Here is an 18,452-nt window from a genome sequence, read left to right on the forward strand (position 1 = left end):
ACTATTAGACGTTCTAAAGTCAATTTTTTATGAACACGGCTAAAGGGAATGGGAAAAGAATTTGTCAAAATATTAACAAATTAATAGGGAGAGATAAAAACCATAATAATAAAGGACTTGAACTTAGAATTAAGAATGAACTTGTGACAGATTCAACCATCCTAGCCAAATAACTTAATATTTTTTTTATTGATTCTGTTCATGAGATAACTAAAAAGTTCAGTTCACCCATCCACACACTTTCTCCTATAAACCATGAACAATCTGTTTTTAATATAGAAGAAATAACAGAAACAGAGGTGGCTAATATTATCAATGCACTGAAAACCTCCAAGGCTAAAGATGTCTATGGGCTTGATACAAACTTTTTAAAAATATACAAAGAGTCTCTAGTTCACCCAATAATTATCTGATTAATCTTTCCTTTAAACATTCTGTTGTCCCATCAGCTTGGAAGGTGGCCATGGTTACACCAATATTTAAATCAGGGGAAAGAACAGAAATGGCCAATTATCATCCTATCAGCATCCTTCCCATTGTGTCGAAGATTGCAGAAAAATGGGTTGCTAAATTATTGATTGAATATCTAAATACAGAACATAATCCTTTGCACCCCATGCAGTTTGGTTTACGTACTCATCATTCTACAGATAGCGCAAATTGCTTATTATTAGAGAAGATAAAATGCCTTTTGGATAACAACTCCTATGTAGATGCTGTGTTTTTGGATTTAAAGAGGGCATTTCAGGGCTCTATGTTAACTTTGACATGGTTGCCCATTCAGGCAACCATTTGTAGAAATCTGGTTGCCTGAACTCAGAACATGGTTGCTCAAATATTTATTTATTTATTTATTTATTATTCAACCTTCTCAGACGCTGTCTGTATCAACAAGCATTGACACTAGCGCCCCGTGTGAGTAATGCAGTAATTAGTCATGTAGTGAAGGACATACCAATATTCAGTCCCTCCAGGATTCCGCGGGCCTTTTTTGTGATTGTTGCGGGCTAAAATGTCTGATGTTGTGGGGGGGTTTCCAAAAAATTGCGATGAAAGTTGCAGTGTTTTTTAGGTTTTTGTTGCGATTACATCGTGGGAGGAAGTGAAAGTTGCGAGAAATTGTTGCGATTTTCTCTTTTTGTGATTTAAAATTGAGTGATATGTTAAATATTAAATTATTACTGAAAAACTATTGATTAAAAAAACAAAGACACTGAGAAATGGTCCTATAAACAACTTTACCAATATAAAAGATTACCAGGACTACAAAAATACAGAAAAATAGGCTTTACTTATCCAAATGCACCTGTTGGTTCAAAAGTTAAAGTGCATAGAACCTCACAGCACAACATGAAGTTACCTTAAAATATAATATAAATGCCTCAGCTTTCATGTAAAAAAAAAACAAAAACTATTAATACTAGTACCGTGTGCAGGCAGTCTCTCCTGAAGACTAAATTAAACAATAATTATAAACTAATAAAATAAATGGCTCAGGCTTCATAGAAGAAAAAACAATTTGAACAGAATCTTACAGTATGATGCTGAAGCTGCCTAAACAATGGAAAATAAAATACCATTTTGGCAAAAATGTTGGCATCCATTAATTTCTTGTATTAAGTAAAAAAAATAATGTAACGTGCACACAGTCCTTCACTGTAAACATAACACACTTTCAGTAACAGAATTTAAGCCTATATAAACACTGACTCGCCCATCATGCAGTGTTGCCATATACTGCTGACGTTTTCCAGCCCAAAATATGTTCAAAACCCGCCAAAAAGCACTTAAAACCGCCCAATCTGGCAACACTGCGCCTGGAGGGTCTGAATAGAACACTGAATATGCACTATGCGATAATTATTAGCAATGGGAAACTGCATTGCGAGCCCGCGATGTGCAAATGTGAATTCCGCTAGTTGTTGAACATCCCGTAATGACAACATGGACGTGGTCTTTCCGAGTCAAACAATCGCAAATCGTGATGGAATTTCAGCATAATATTAATGAATAAACATCGTTTTTCATGTAAGTTGACATATTTGGGTAGTTGCCCGATCGGGCAAGCATTTGTGAGAGTCTGGTTGTCCGAATCTATTGAATGGTTGCCCTGGGCAATCTGGCTACTGTTAATGTCGAGCCCTGGCCGCCATTTGATACTGTTAACCACCAGGTTCTTTTATCTAAGTTACCTTATTTTAATTTTTCAGAGAAAGCTCTTCAGTGGATGAATTCTTACTTGTCTTCCAGGAAGCAATGTGTGTATGTTGGTAATACCAAATCTCCCCTTCTTGATTGCCTTGTAGGAGTCCCACAAGGCTCCATACTTGGTCCAATTCTATTCACATTATATATAAATGATCTACCTGATGTCTGTCATAGTGTTAACATCCAGATGTATGCGGATGATGTAGTAATTTATACGCATGCTAAAAACATCCAACAAGTTACATCGACTTTAACATCTGTAATGACTCATATTCAGGACTGGCTAACTGAATCATGCCTATATCCGAACACCAAAAAAACAGTCTGTATGATGTTTTCTAAACAGGCTACTAAGTTGACACATTATAATGTGTTCCTTAGAGGAGAAGAGCTTGATCTTGTTAATGAGTTTAAGTATTTGGGAGTAACCCTGGACTTCACATTAACCTTCAAAAGTCATGTTAAAAGGGTGTCAAATAAAGTAAAATTCAACATTCACAATTTTAGACAAATTAGGCCATTTCTCAACATGAAAGCTGCTAAGATGTTTCTACATTCTATGATTTTCTCACATATTGAGTACTGCTTCATAAATTGGTCATTAACTAGTACAGCAATACTTTTTTTAAATTTTATTTTTATTTTCTTTTTCAATTTTCATTTTTTTTCTTTCTTTGTGTGTTTGTGTAGTTTGATGTTTGTTTGAGTGTTTTGTCTGCCGGTTGTGGTGTAGCTCCGGACCCAGTTTTGGGCGTCGGTTTCCCTCCAGGCCTTGGTTCGCCGTGGGCGATGCCTGCGCTCCAGCTGTGGACTGCAGTGAGCTCGCTGCTCATTTGGCATTCGTGGTTGTCCAGCGCTCTGTGCTTTAATGCTTGGCATGATGTTCCGAGCGATGTTGCTCGGTGGCGTCGCGACGGCTGTGCGGGCGGTTTGGGACACACCAGCGCTCTGCGTGGTGGAGCTTCTTTGCTCGCTTTGTGGATCCACGGCGTGGTGTTCGAGCGATGTGGCTGGCGGCGGCTGCGCTGGAGATGTGGGACTCGTTTTCATGCGCCTTTTGGTGGGACTGTGGCTGCTATACCACGGGAATTACATCCTGACCCCTACTTGGTGGACTTTTTACTTTTTATTATTTATTCATTTATTATTTTATTTTATTTTTTATTAATTTTTTTTCTTTTTTTTGTCTATAATTGTAAAGTGTCCTTGGGTTTCTTGAAAGGCGCTATATAAGTTCAACTTATTATTATTATTATTATTATTATTAAACCAATAGAATTGCTTTTTAAAAAAGCTATAAAATATTTTATAAGAAAGCATTATCATTTCATTATTGTGATATTTAAAAAAAACAATCTTTTTAGTTTTGAGAATTTTAAGAAGTATACATATTTTATATGTAGAGCCTTATATGGGCTTGCTCCACCTCCATTAAATGAATTTTTTAAAAGAGTTGATGGTGGCATTACAAGGGCTTCAAAAAAAAGGTGACTGTATAATACCATTCAGACATAGTACTGTTTGCCCAAGAGTAGTATCTGTAAAGGGCTGCAAATTTTGGAACAGCTTACCACCTACATTAAGGGAGTACCCTACATAGCACCAATTTAAAGTCCATGTCAAATTATGGCTGATGGTAAACCAGAATTGCAGTCATTTTTAATATGTCATATATCTGATACAGTTTTTATTTCTTTTTAATTGTTGTTTTTGTCCCGTTTTGTTTTTTATGTTGTGCATTGTGGTATTGTTTTTTTTTTTTTTTTTGGTTTTGTTTTAGTAAATGTTTAGTTGTGATGTGTGTCTGTAGATAGGCTATTTTTTGTCAACTGCCTAGGGACAACGGATGAAAATTAGCAGTTATGCTAATTCCGACGTCTTTATACTACGTATGTATACTAATGTTCATTAAGATGTAATGTCCCTATCAAATAAACCAATAAATTATATATAATCATGTCAAACAGTAAGTGAAGGTTAGTAAAAGTTCCATTTGAGAAAAAAGTGTTGACACCACAAGCAGTGTTGGATCCAACTAAAGATGACTGAACCACATCAAGTATATTATGTAAACAAGGATGAATGAAAATATTAATAAATTATGAAGTTAAATTGAAAATCTTCCCAGTAATTTATAACAAGAATTTAAATCTTATTCCTTTTTGGAGTGTTCTTTGCTGTACAAAGTGTGTACAAAGATGTTGCAGATTTGGCACTAGCTATAATATCACTGCTTGGGTAGCAGTTGTAGCTCCTCATCACACTTCATTTTAATTTGCAGATATGCAGTTAATGTGTCTGCAACTATATTTTTTCTGTACTCAGTATGAATTTTCCTAACCAATGAAAAAGCCCTCTCACTATTTGCATTGCTCTGTGGGAGGCACAGCAAAGCAGTAAAAAGTTGTTTCAGCATTGGAAACCTGGCAACACCCAGAGCAGTTTTTCCATCAAAGACCTTTCCCCAATATACATCTATTATTTTCCTGGTCAATAAAAGAAAATCAGAGCACGGCAAACATGTAGATGGTGTTAAATTGCTTCCATCCCCTACTACACATTTTAGAGACAAGTTACCAACGGGCGTTACCACCATTACTCTTCATTCAATACTTTTCCAGTTTACTGACGACTGATGGTAGTAACGGGTGTTGGTCATCTGTGTCTACATATAATGTCTATCAGCAATTAAAATGTTTAGGGAAGCAAAACCAGAAATCGCCAGGTAACTACATTTGCTGTTGTATAAACGGCGACTCTCAGTACCGTCTCCCTAAATTATCATGATAATGGAGGAAGCTTTCCTACATGCAAACAGTAAAAACTTAAAAAAAAAAAAACCACACAATTTTCCATCCTTTATTGGTTGTGTTGTTTTCAGGACAGGAGAAGCCTTTTCCTGTTGAGGGAAGTGTTGTTCAAAAGAAGAGATTCTATAGTTCTTTTGCAAAATGGCAATCGATTCCTTGTATCTGAATGTGCCATTGAAATAACACAACTGATTGCAGGACACAGGAAATTCAAATACACACATGAGATTGCCTCAAAGAGAAGCGCTTATGAATGTTTTAAAAACTAGTGCTCCTTTTTTAATTCATCTAATTGTGCCTCATTTTGAAAGTAACTTCAATTTCATAAAATCTAAAATGTATCTTTACTTGCTTGAATCACTCAAAACCATTCCAAAAAATAGTGCTTACCAAAGATTCAGAAAGGTAGTAGACATTTTTAGGGTATCATTTGTGACAAAATCACAGACAGATGGTCGTCTTCTTTGTATCTTCTCTTCTCTTATCCAGCATGAATAAAAATAATAATTAAAAAAAGTCCCAAGACAGGGAATGACGCTTTCACCCTCGAATTTGCTCCATTTTGGCAACCACTCCGGGATTATGTCTGTGAAGATTCTCAGTCATCCAGGTCAGAGTAACTGTGGGTGGTAAAAGAGAGCAACTGGACTTGCTTGAAGATTCTTGAAGACGTTTCACCTCTCATCCGAAAGGCTTCTTCAGTTCTGTCTGACTAGTAGGGAGTATCAGGTATTTATCCTCTCATGGATGAAAAGCTCATCTAAGGCCCTGTCCACACGGCAACGGTTTCAGGTGACTCCGATACAATTGCTTATCGTTTAGGCCTGGCGTCCACACGGCACCGGCGTTTTGGGTGCCCAAAACGCAATCTTTTTGAGAACGGGTTCCAGAGTGGAAAGATCTGGCAACGTTGCCGTTGCGAAGTCATCTGGATGAGCAGAACGGATTTGTTTACGATGACGTCACAGCCACATGCCCAGCCACATGACCACATGACCAGCCACATGATCACATGACCAGCCACATGACTCTCGCGCGCCTCATTCATAACAACAATGGCGGCCCCCATAGTAGTAGCATTTTCAGTGCTGCAGACACTGCTAAGTTTATTCGCATTATTGAGACAAAATTTAGAGGAGTTGCAGCGACTAGGCGAGCGGCGGAGACGCTTACACGGCCACATGCATCAGATTCTTTTAAACCCACCACGGCGTGTAACTAGACAGGCCAAAAGAAGAAGATTTTGGGTGAGACCGGGAAGAACCAGTAGCTGGTGGGACAACTTCGTGAATGGTGTTGTCATGGACGCAGAGTGGAGAGAGAACTTTCGGATGTCCAGAGCTTCACTTGTGTCCCTGAGCGAAGAACTTCGTCCTCATATTGAAGGCCAAACAACCAACATGAGAGAAGCGATTGGACCGTTAAAGAAGGTCGCTTGCACGCTGTACTACCTGAGCGACGAGGGAAGGCTACGGAAGACGGCTAACTCCTTCGGCCTGTCGCGGCAGGCTGTCTCCGTCATCGTGAGGCAGACGTGCAAAGCCATCGCTCTCCACCTCGGTCCGAAATATATCAAGCTGCCATTCACAGAACCTGAGGCAGAGGAGCTTGTGTCTGGCTTTCACCGTGTACATGGCATGCCACAGTGTTTGGGAGCGGTGGACGGGACCCACATTGAAATCAAGCAGCCATCATCCCACGCCATGGACTACATCAACAGAAAGGGTAAACATTCGTTAAATGTACAAGCAGTGTGTGACTACAAGTACAGATTTATGGATGTAGTTATAAAGTGGCCTGGCAGTACGCACGATGCACGAGTGTTTGCTAATTCAAAGATCAGCGCCTACTTTAAAACCGGCAAGATTCCAGCATTGAAAAAGCGGATAGTGGATGATGAGGAACCCATCCCCATATTTCTCCTGGGTGACCCAGCCTATCCACTACTACCTTTTCTGATGAAGGAATATTCAAACGGTGGCTCCACGCCACAAGAGCAGTACTTTGGGTTATGTTTGTGTAGGGCACGCATGGTCATTGAGTGCGCTTTTGGTCGGCTGAAGGCCAGATTTGCATCCCTGAGAAGAGCAATGGACATAAACCTCAGTGACTTGCCCTATGTAATTTATGCCTGCTTTGCTCTCCACAACTACTGTGAAGAAAACAGTGAGACCATAGACGAACACTGTGTGGAGAGTGCTGTACAATGTGACCAGGAAGTACAGCCTTCCACACAAAGCAACAGTTACCTGACTGACTGTAATGAAACAGAGGGGAGAAGGGTCAGAAGAGTGATTACAAAGTTCCTTGACCCTTGAACAGTTTTTTTGTATGTCACTGTAACTTCTGTTCACTGCTTTTTTTTAATGAACCAATCACTTTTTGTATATAGAATTCTTTAGTGTGGATTTATTTAGTATACTGTGGATTTTTAGTAAACTGTGCGGGTGTTGTACATATTACTGTAATGAGACAGAGGGGAGAAGGGTCAGAAGAGTGATTACAAAGTTCCTTGACCCTTGAACAGTTTTGTATGTACCACTAACTTCTGTTCACTGCTATTTTAATGAACCAATCACTTTTTGTATATAGAATTATTTAGTGTGGATTTATTTAGTACACTGTGGATATTTAGTAAACTTTGCAGGTGTTGCACATATGGACAAGTGACTCAAACCATTTCTTGCCTGCTTTCTATTGGATAAGAATATTGTGAAATTGTTTACACATCAACCTGACTTACCTGCCAGACAGATAATTTACACCTGCTTTGATAAACAGAAAGTACAGCCTTCCACACAAAGCAACAGTTACCTGACTATAATGGAGGAAGAGGGGAAAAGAGTCAGAGGACCCTTCAACAGACTGTAATAACCACTGCATTGCATTCACTTTTGTATACTGCTTCTCTTTTAAATAAACAAGAAACTGAACCATTTCTTGAATTTCTTTTTTATTGGATAAGACTGATTTTCAAAATGGTCACACAATTTAAAAAAGTTCTATGAATTAAATAAAAATGCTTTAAGAAAATGTTCACACAATTTAAAAAGTAATATGAATTAAATAAAAAATTCTAAGAAATGTTCACACAATTTAAAGATATGAATAAAATAATGCTTTAAGAAATGTTCACACACAATTTAAAAAAGTAATATGAATTAAATAAATTCTTTAAGAAATGTTCACACAATAAGGGAAAAAAAGTTAAAACTATGCACACTAGTAAAACTACATAAAAAATAAAACTAGCAGGCACAATGAGGCACTTTATGTGTCCACGTCATCCTCTTGCAGCAGTGCCCTTCTGTATGAGAAACCTGGAGCAGTGCGTGTGCGTTGAGCGCTGTGTGATGGGGTGGTGTGTAATGGTGTGTATGCATCTGCATTATGATGCGGTGTGTGCAGGTAAGGTGGTGGTGCTGCATGGTGCGCTGGCATGTATGGCCTATACAGGTGTGGAGCAGGGGCTTGTGGCTGTTGCTGGAGCAAAAGTGTCTGTAGCATTTCAAACCCATTCTTTATAGTGTTCGTGATGAGTTCAATGTTGTTGTTTGTCCGCTCCAGGTTCTCATTGGCACGCTTCTCCGACTCCTCCATGAGCTGCAGCATTCTCCTCTTAATCTGGAGATCCTCCTGCACAGCTGCATCCATTGGGGCCTTCCTCCTCAGCCTGTCCCCTCTGTGGCTTTCTAGTTTTGCCTTAAAAAACAAAGTTTATACATTTTAGAATGCATCACCAGTAGCAAACACTCCACAACACCACCTAAAGCAGTTTGTATTTTTAAGCCCTGAAGAAGGCCTGGGGTGAGGCCGAAACATGTTGGCTTTTTAAAAGTTAAAAATGAACTAGCTATACTGAGTAAAAGCTTTTTATGGAAGAACAGTGCCTTGGCCGTCCTTTATCCACTTGCAACACCCTAAAGCAACATGAGCATACCGAACGTTACACCGTGCCAGCTTTGAAGTAGCATAACATATAACTCACAGCAAGTAGGCCTTCAAGATTGAAATCATGAAACCATGTGCTTGCTTACCTGAAGCAAATTTCTCCGCCGGTTGACCTCTGTAGTAGACGGATTGGACACGGTGGAAGCCGAAGAAACCTCTGGCTCGACAGACGACCAGGGAGAATCAGATGTCGAGGAGGAGGAGGCCGAATCTTCCACCAATCTTTCCACCAGATCAGCACTCTCGATGCCCGATGGGATGCTGTCGGTTCCAGGCGAACCACCCCAGATCTCTTCGCATAATTCAAAGAAAACAAAAACCACACGTCCGTGGCCACTCCGACGCCCAGAGTCGACGGCATGCCTGTATTTATTTCTAATGCCCTTCAGCTTTGCAGCAATCTGGGCCTTTGAGATGCTGCTGGGGTCGTGAGGAAAGTCCTTACCGGCAGCCATTTCCCCGGTGGTGTATTGCTGCCGAAAGGCGAGCGTAATATCGCCATACTTGGCCTGGCATGTTTCCTAGTCCACATTCTCTTGATATTTTGCGGTTTTGTAATTCAGAGTCACTTGCAGGAGTAACTCCACCTCGCTATCAGTCCAAACAAGAGGGTTGGTTTTTTCCAGCGTGGTCGCAGCCATTTTCTTCTTGTTGTTGTGTAGACGGAAGAAGGGGGTTTGTGCGCATGCGCGTCCGTGCCAAGATTTTTTCTTGTGTTTTTCTGGTGTCTTCGATGGGACCGTTACAGCGCACGTAGTGGTGTGGCATGTTTATTGCATCGTTTTCAGCAAGCGTTGCGTTGCCATGTGGACCTGATATTCTACTGATCGTTGCCCATTTGGAGGCGATATTTTTTTAAATAACATCACGTTGCCGTTGTCGTGTGGATGTAGCCTAAGACATCATTTATCAGCCACCTACAATACAGTCCTTGGCACACTTCCCAGACAACTGAATGCACACCAAAACCCAGCTGTTTTCAGTGACTCACAGGAGGACAGAGAGAATCAGCATTCCATTGATCACCTTAACGGGCAATCCATTGATCACCCTAACGACTCTCGAGGCCGTTCACATCCAGCCCCCAGTGACCCACACCAACAGGATGACTCAACGACACCTTAGATGAGCTTTTCATCCATGAGAGGATAAATACCTGATACTCCCTACTAGTCAGACAGAACTGAAGAAGCCTTTCAGATGAGAGGTGAAACGTCTTCAAGAATCTTCAAGCAAGTCCAGTTGCTCTCTTTTACCACCCACAGTTACTCAGGGATTAATGCATTGGACCTGAAATGCACTGGGGTTCTTTTCAGTGCAAGTTGAAGCCTGCCTTCATGGTGTTAGCTGGTGGTGTCAACTGACCCTTTTATAGTGTTTGCCAATTAATTTCAGCAAGAGTGTCCTCTATTTCATTTACGTTACAGAACTTTGAAAATGAGAATGCTGTCAGATTTGTGGAAATCCCAGTTTCACAAATGTGGTCCCAGAATATGTTCAGTGCAGGACATTTGATATTGTTTTCTCATCAAATGCATGCACTTCCCCCAGAACTGCTGGTAATTAGCAGAATAATAGAATGAGGTGTGTTGGGAGAAGAAAAGACATAATAGAGTGCAGCACAAGTTGCTTGGAAACTGTCCATGAAGGCCAAAAACCCTTTTGCTTTCTTGTGGGTGGTAGAAAAGGGCAACTGGACTTGCTTGAAGATTCTTGAAAACGTTTCACCTCTTGTCCAAAAGGCTTCCTCAGTTCTGTCTGACTAATAGGGAGTATCAGATATTTATCCTCTCCTGGCTCAGAATCAGAATTCTGATGACCTGCTCATCTAAGGTGTCATTGAGGTATCATGTTGGTGTGGGTCGCTGGAGGCTGGGTGTGAATGGCGAGTCATTAGGGTGATCAAAGGCAATCTGACTCTCTCTGTCCTCCTGTGAGTCCCCGAAAACAGCTGGGTCCTGGCGTACACCCAGCCGTCTGGGAAGAGTGTCCAAGACCACCTTGTAGATGGTTGACAAATGATGTCTTAGACCCCCACCTCTGTTCAGTGATGGCAGTTCCAGGTTGACAAAAATGGCTTCTTTGACTCCTCGCTCATACCAACGATCCTCTCTGGCTAAAATGCGTATGTCACAATCCCGAAATGAGTGAGACCAGAAATGTAGGGAATGACATTTTTGTACAACTTAAAGCTGTCCCTACATTTCTGGTCTATCTGAGAAACTCAGGAGGATCTTCTACAAACGCAACATTCCGGTACATTTCAGACCCAATAACACCCTGAAGCAGAAACTGGTCCACCCTAAGACATACCCAGACACAAACAGGACAACGTAGTGTATGCAATTCAGTGCAGTGAGAATTGCACAAATTCGTATATTGGGGAGACGAAACAACCGCTATACAGGCGCTTGGCCCAACACAGGAGAGCCAGCTCCTCAGGCCAGGACTCGGCTGTCTACATTCATCTTAACAACGAAGGACACTCATTTCGGGATTGTGACGTACGCATTTTAGCCAGAGAGGATCGTTGGTATGAGCGAGGAGTCAAAGAAGCCATTTTTGTCAACCTGGAACGGCCATCACTGTACAGAGGTGGGGGTCTAAGGCATCATTTGTCAACCATCTACAAGGTGGTCTTAGGCCCTGTCCACACGGCAACGGATTCAGGTGACTCTGATACAATTGCTTATCGTTTAGGCCTGGCGTCCACACGGTACCGGCGTTTTGGGTGCCCAAAACGCAATCTTTTTGAGAACGGGTTCCAGAGTGGAAAGATCTGGCAATGTTGCCGTTGTGAAGTCGTCTGGATGAGTAGAACGGATTTGTTTACGATGACGTCACAACCACATGACTGTGAGTGCTTCACGCCGGGTAGAAGTGTAATGAATATCACCAGGAAAAAGCCTTACAGAGCACTAGTGAGAGTGAAACACGAGCTTGGATATTATTATTATTATTATTATTATTATTATTATTATTATTATTATTATTGTCAGTGTTAGTTCACAGTAGTAATGCAAGAAGCAGAATAGTGACAGTAATAGTGAAGCAAAAACATGCAATTGTACAAACACTGCAGCTCTACAGCAAAATATTCATTTATGAAATGGTCTGATTCTTAACACCAGTAGTGCCAATGATCTTCTCATTGCGATGCGATGCGAGTTGTCAACAAATCCTATGGTTCATGAAACGCGCTTACAAAATATTTTCACTGTGAATATTTATTGTGTAATGGTGCAATCCCGCCAGCAAAAATAGGGAAAAAAAGGAGCGATCTCACCTCTTCAGATGTTGATTTAAGTCCGACAATACATTCCTCAAAAAGGGCGTAGAGGAGCAAATTAATCCAATTTATTCCGGACCATTAAAGACGCTGCCTTCCGCGTAGAATCATACGTCATCCTCGCCGCCATATTGGAGAGGTCAAAGCGGAGAATAAAGATTAGCTGCGTTTAACTGTACCAACAGGTTTACCGTCCAAACGAGATCACATGGGATTACCTTTCACAGGTGAGAAACAAATTAATCCATTGTGTATCATTCAATTTATTCCGGACCATTAAAGACGCCGCCTTCCGTGTAGAATCATGTCATCCTCGCCGCCATTTTGGAGAGGTCAAAGCGGAGAATAAAGATTAGCTGCGTTTAATTGTACCAACAGGTTTGCCGTCCAAACGAGATCACATGGGATTACCTTTCACAGGTGAGACTGGAAAAATACTTTTCATTGTATTTGGTCATTATAATGTAATTTTACAAACAGATTTTCCTGACTTTGTGGCTAATATGAAGTCTCGCGCATAATAGTTTATGCGCATGCGTCCTTACTTCTTCTATTGTTCTGGTGTCTCCGAAGGGACCGTCTTACAGCGCCCCTAGAGGTGTGGCATGTGTATTGCATCGTTTTCAGCAAGCGTTGTGTTGCCATATGGACCTGATATTTTACTGATTGTTGCCCATTTGGACACGATATATTTTTAAATAACATCTCGTTGCCGTTGTCATGTGGATGTAGCCTTAGACACTCTTCCCAGACGGCTGGGTGTACGCCAGGACCCAGCTGTTTTCGGGGACTCACAGGAGGACAGAGAGAGTCAGATTGCCATTGATCACCCTAACGGGCAATCCTTTGATCACCCTAATGACTCGCCATTCACACCCAGCCTCCAGCGACCCACACCAACATGATGCCTCAATGACACCTTAGATGAGCTGGTCATCAGAATTCTGATTCTGATTCTGAGCCAGGAGAGGATAAATATCTGATACTCCCTATTAGTCAGACAGAACTGAGGAAGCCTTTTGGACGAGAGGTGAAATGTTTTCAAGAATCTTCAAGCAAGTCCAGTTGCCCTTTTCTACCACCCACAGTTTACTATGACCTGGATGATTGAGAATCTTCACAGACACCTTTTGCTTTCTTACACTTACAGCTAATATACCCTCCCAATCAGGGAATCAAACCCTGGGCTTCTGTGTGACAGGCAGAGATACTGGCCACTATACAAACAAGGATAAAGTTCACCACCTTGAATAGATCATGGACAGTTCCGAAAAAATTAAAAAAACAGCCCCAAGACAAGGAATGACACTTTCAGCCTTGACTTTGCTCCATTATGGCAATTACTCAGGGATTAATGCATTGGACCTGAAATGCACTGGGGTTCTTTTCAGTGCAAGTTGAACCCTGCCTTCAAGGTGTTAGCTGGTGGTGTCAACTGATGTTCGGTGCAGGAGATTTTATATTGTGTCTTTATTGACAGTTTGTCCCTGCTCAGAGAAATGCTGAAGATTGATTACTAAATTAAATAATATTGGGTCTTTTAGACAGTGCTGCATGTTGTTCTGCGTGGCTGCTGACTCCCATCATGGACCCCAAACACTTTGGCACTGGCTAAAAATGGTCTTCAGAGGCTCCATTTCCTGAGGACCCTGAGGAAAGCAAACCTGCCTCAACAGCTGCTGATGAACTTCTACAGGTGCACCATAGAGTCACTGATCACGCACTGCATCACTTGGACTGCATCTTGGAGGATAAGAAGACCATGCAGCGCATCATAAAAACAGCTCAGCGGATCACAGGCACTCCACTTCCATCACTGGAAGAAATCCATCACTCCCGGTGCACCTCCAGAGCCAAAAACATTATCAAGGCCCCAACCCATCCTGGACACAGACTCTTTACCCCCTGCCCTCTGGAAAGCACTACAGAACTCTGTACGCCCGCACAACCCGGCTGAGGAATAGTTTTAACCCCATAGCTATCACACTACTGAACTCACAGCACTCACTGCCTCTGCCAACTAATCCACAGGTCTGAACAGCACACCTCCACTCACTCACTGCTGCTATACGTCTGTGCAATACAGCCCATGGCATTTGACCGGTTCTGTATATTCTGTGCTGTATATTATTATATCAACACTAGTCAAATAACATACTAGTACAATATTCCTCTATGTGCAATACTCATGCACTTTAACATATGCATAATCTTACTCCTTCATTTGTACATATTACCTCAATAATTCTGAACATCAGCACTATTTAATTTCTCCTAGGTTTGATGAGAAAAACAAATGCTAAACATCTTTTGCAATGCTCAGCTGTAATTGTAGAGGTACAGTTTTGGTTTACCTATGATATTTTGGTCAAAAGAGAGTGTACATGTATATTCATTTACTGTAACACAGATTTGAAAAATGATAGGCTTTAACACACCATTTATTGTGAGCATTGTGTTTATAGAAGAGAAAAGGCCTGGGAGTAGACAGTGCTGAGTGCATTCATTAGAGCGCTGGCTTTATTTTGACAGATGGGTTTGATGTTTTGCATGTTGGTTTATTTTGCCCAACTGGTGAAATGAATAAGATTTCTCTGTAAATGAAACTTGGAGTTTAAGAATGAGGTCAGTGTTGGCAAAAATGCAGCTAATTTAGAACTTTATAGATTCAGTATTAAATTTTGCATTTGAGAGAGCTGAGAAAGTAAGGTCTGAGTGCAATGCTGGGTTAAACTTATGAAATCAATGAGTTGTTGTCCTTAATTAGTCATTAGCCTAACCATTGTTTATTCATTGTTAATCATGGCTAATCTTTAATGATAAATTATTGTTGGTCACTATTAAATTAAACGTGTTCAATCTGTAAGTGTTTACAGCTCTATTGGCTATACAGCTATACTGGCCTGTGCCAAATACTCTAATGATCTGATCAAATTGTGCAAGACATTAATTTCATTGTACCAGAATTTTTTTTCCCTCTCCTTTATTATTATCCAAACAAAACACGTCTTATTGTGATTTCCTATAGACCCTTTGCACACAACCTGACCCTTCATGTGATAATTTCACCTGGGTGACAAACAAACACAGTCTTTTGTGGAAGCAAGGCCTGATCTGTCTTCAATATGGTTCATTTTTGCATTTTTTTTTGGTTGTTCAAATCATTCAAATCAAGAAATAGATAAAAAGGTTTACCATGTCCCTGCTATCAAGAAAAATGTTAACAAAGAGAAGCAAATGCTTCAAGAACAATGAAGAAATGAGTGGTTAAAAAGAATGCAACAAGAATATCTAAGCCTCTGCAAATACCCACGTTCATAACGAGCATTTTATTTCAGGTAAGAACTTGTACAGGAATGCCTCGGTGTTCTTCCTGAGGAGCTGGCCGAGGTGTCTGGGGAGAGGGAAGTTTGGGCTTCCATGCTCAGACTGCTGCCTCCGCGACCTGGCCCTGGATAAGTGGAAGAAAATGAGATGAGATGAGAAAGTTGTAAATCAGTATGGAAGAGTTTGCATAAGAATCTCGTTTTATTTCTGTTCGCATTCAGGTTAGCTTCTTCATGAAAGTGTTCGAATTTCTTATAGGTAAACCAGCTTCCTTATTCGACAAGGAAAACCCAGATTGGGCAACAAGTGAACAACTCTTTCAAAAATTCACTTTTGTTTAATTGTAATGATATAGTGCTTTGAACAATGAATTGACATAAATGCAACACCAACAATTCAGGAGTTCCATCAATGACCATGTTCAGATTCTGTTAAGGAAATGGTCATACTCATCCTGTCTTTCATTTGCAGTGTGATTTGCTGAACATTTTGCTCATTTTGAGCATTTGTTTGACATTTGAGCATTTACAAGACAGTACGTTCCTTTAAGAATATGTAGATTGGTGTGTGAGAAAATGACCCTGTGGCACTCTGAACTAATATAGCTTGATATATATATATATACAGTTTATTCCAAAGATACCATTTACTGAAATAGCTGACATGAATTAGTGAACTAATACTGATCAGCTATAGCAACAATAGCAGCCAAGGAATAGTTCAATATACAACCCCGATTCCAAAAAAGTTGGGACAAAGTACAAATTGTAAATAAAAATGGAATGCAATGATGTGGAAGTTTAAAAATTCCATATTTTATTCATAATAGAACATAGATGACAGATCAAATGTTTAAACTGAGAAAATGTATCAGTTAAAGAGAAAAATTAGGTGATTTTAAATTTCATGACAACAACACATCTCAAAAAAGTTGGGACAAGGCCATGTTTCCCACTGTGAGACATCCCCTTTTCTCTTTACAACAGTCTGTAAATGTCTGGGGACTGAGGAGACAAGTTGCTCAAGTTTAGGGATAGGAATGTTAACCCATTCTTGCCTAATGTAGGATTCTAGTTGCTCAACTGTCTTAGGTCTTTTTTGTCGTATCTTCCGTTTTATGATGCGCCAAATGTTTTCTATGGGTGAAAGATCTGGACTGCAGGCTGGCCAGTTCAGTACTCGGACCCTTCTTCTACACAGCCATGATGCTGTAATTGATGCAGTATGTGGTTTGGCATTGTCATGTTGGAAAATGCAAGGTCTTCCCTGAAAGAGACGTCGTCTGGATGGGAGCATATGTTGCTCTAGATCCTGGATATACCTTTCAGCATTGATGGTGTCTTTCCAGATGTGTAAGCTGCCCATGCCACACGCACTAATGCAACCCCATACCATCAGAGATGCAGGCTTCTGAACTGAGCGCTGATAACAACTTGGGTCGTCCTTCTCCTCTTTAGTCCGAATGACATGGCATCCCTGATTTCCATAAAGACCTTTAAATTTTGATTCATCTGACCACAGAACAGTTTTCTACTTTGCCACAGTCCATTTTAAATGAGCCTTGGCCCAGAGAAGAAGTCTGCGCTTCTGGATCATGTTTAAATACGGCTTCTTCTTTGAACTATAGAGTTTTAGCTGGCGACGGCAGATGGCACGGTGAATTGTGTTCACAGATAATGTTGTCTGGAAATATTCCTGAGCCCATTTTGTGATTTCCAATACAGAAGCATGCCTGTATGTGATGCAGTGCCGTCTAAGGGCCCGAAGATCACGGGCACCCAGTATGGTTTTCCGGCCTTGACCCTTACGCACAGAGATTCTTCCAGATTCTCTGAATCTTTTGATGATATTATGCACTGTAGATGATGATATGTTCAAACTCTTTGCAATTTTACACTGTCGAACTCCTTTCTGATATTGCTCCACTATTTGTCGGCGCAGAATTAGGGGGATTGGTGATCCTCTTCTCATCTTTACTTCTGAGAGCCGCTGCCACTCCAAAATGCTCTTTTTATACCCAGTCATGTTAGACTTATTGCCAGTTGACCTAATGAGTTGCAATTTGGTCCTCCAGCTGTTCCTTTTTTGTACCTTTAACTTTTCCAGCCTCTTATTGCCCCTGTCCCAACTTTTTTGAGATGTGTTGCTGTCATGAAATTTCAAATGAGCCAATATTTGGCATGAAATTTCAAAATGTCTCACTTTCGACATTTGATATGTTGTCTATGTTCTACTGTGAATACAATATCAGTTTTTGAGATTTGTAAATTATTGCATTCCGTTTTTATTTAAAATTTGTACTTTGTCCCAACTTTTTTGGAATTGGGGTTGTAAATGGTGATACAATATGTACAAATAAGAATCAGTAGTGTATATGATAACTAAGGTACTAATGGTGATCAGAAGTAATAAGCTATATGTTAGGGGTGATGGAGGTGTGGTGAGATTAGGATCCAGAAGCAGAACACACAGACTGTAATCCAATAAATAATGAGATTTAATCCAGGGAGAGGGCATGGCAAAAAGGGTAAACAAACAGTATAGAAAAACACAAATAGAAAAATAGTCCAGGAAAAAAGAGACAAAAAACTTGACAAAAAACGAGGCAGGCAGGACAAAAAACACTAGCACAAAAAACATGAAAAAAAACAAAACATTAGAACAAAAACCATGATAAGAAACAAGCAAGCTAGAGGGCAAAAAAACCATGAAAGCATAAAGGGCACAGAAACTGCAAGAAAAAACTGACGAGATGTTCTGGCAAAGTCCCTGTCTGAGAAAGGTGTTTATATACACAGCAGGAAAACCAGGACATGAAATGCAGGCAAGATGGAATTCCCATCCCAGAGCCGGATTAGCGCTGACCT

The 18,452-nt window shown here is 40.5% G+C and overlaps 1 protein-coding gene across 1 annotated transcript; it reads left to right on the top strand.

The window, feature by feature from the left end:
* The first annotated feature begins 6,319 nt into the window (after positions 1-6,319).
* On the top strand, positions 6,320-7,336 carry LOC132864568 (putative nuclease HARBI1). Its single transcript, XM_060898000.1, has one exon. It carries the CDS (start codon positions 6,320-6,322, stop codon positions 7,334-7,336), a length of 1,017 nt encoding a protein of 338 aa, XP_060753983.1.
* The last annotated feature ends 11,116 nt before the right edge of the window (positions 7,337-18,452 follow it).

The sequence above is a fragment of the Neoarius graeffei genome, chromosome 17, assembly GCF_027579695.1.
Source record: "Neoarius graeffei isolate fNeoGra1 chromosome 17, fNeoGra1.pri, whole genome shotgun sequence".
Taxonomy (NCBI): domain Eukaryota; kingdom Metazoa; phylum Chordata; class Actinopteri; order Siluriformes; family Ariidae; genus Neoarius; species Neoarius graeffei.

Bases quoted from the DNA above. Each gene is read 5' to 3' on its own strand.
- LOC132864568 (XM_060898000.1), top strand. From the start codon at position 6,320: ATGGACGCAGAGTGGAGAGAGAACTTTCGGATGTCCAGAGCTTCACTT.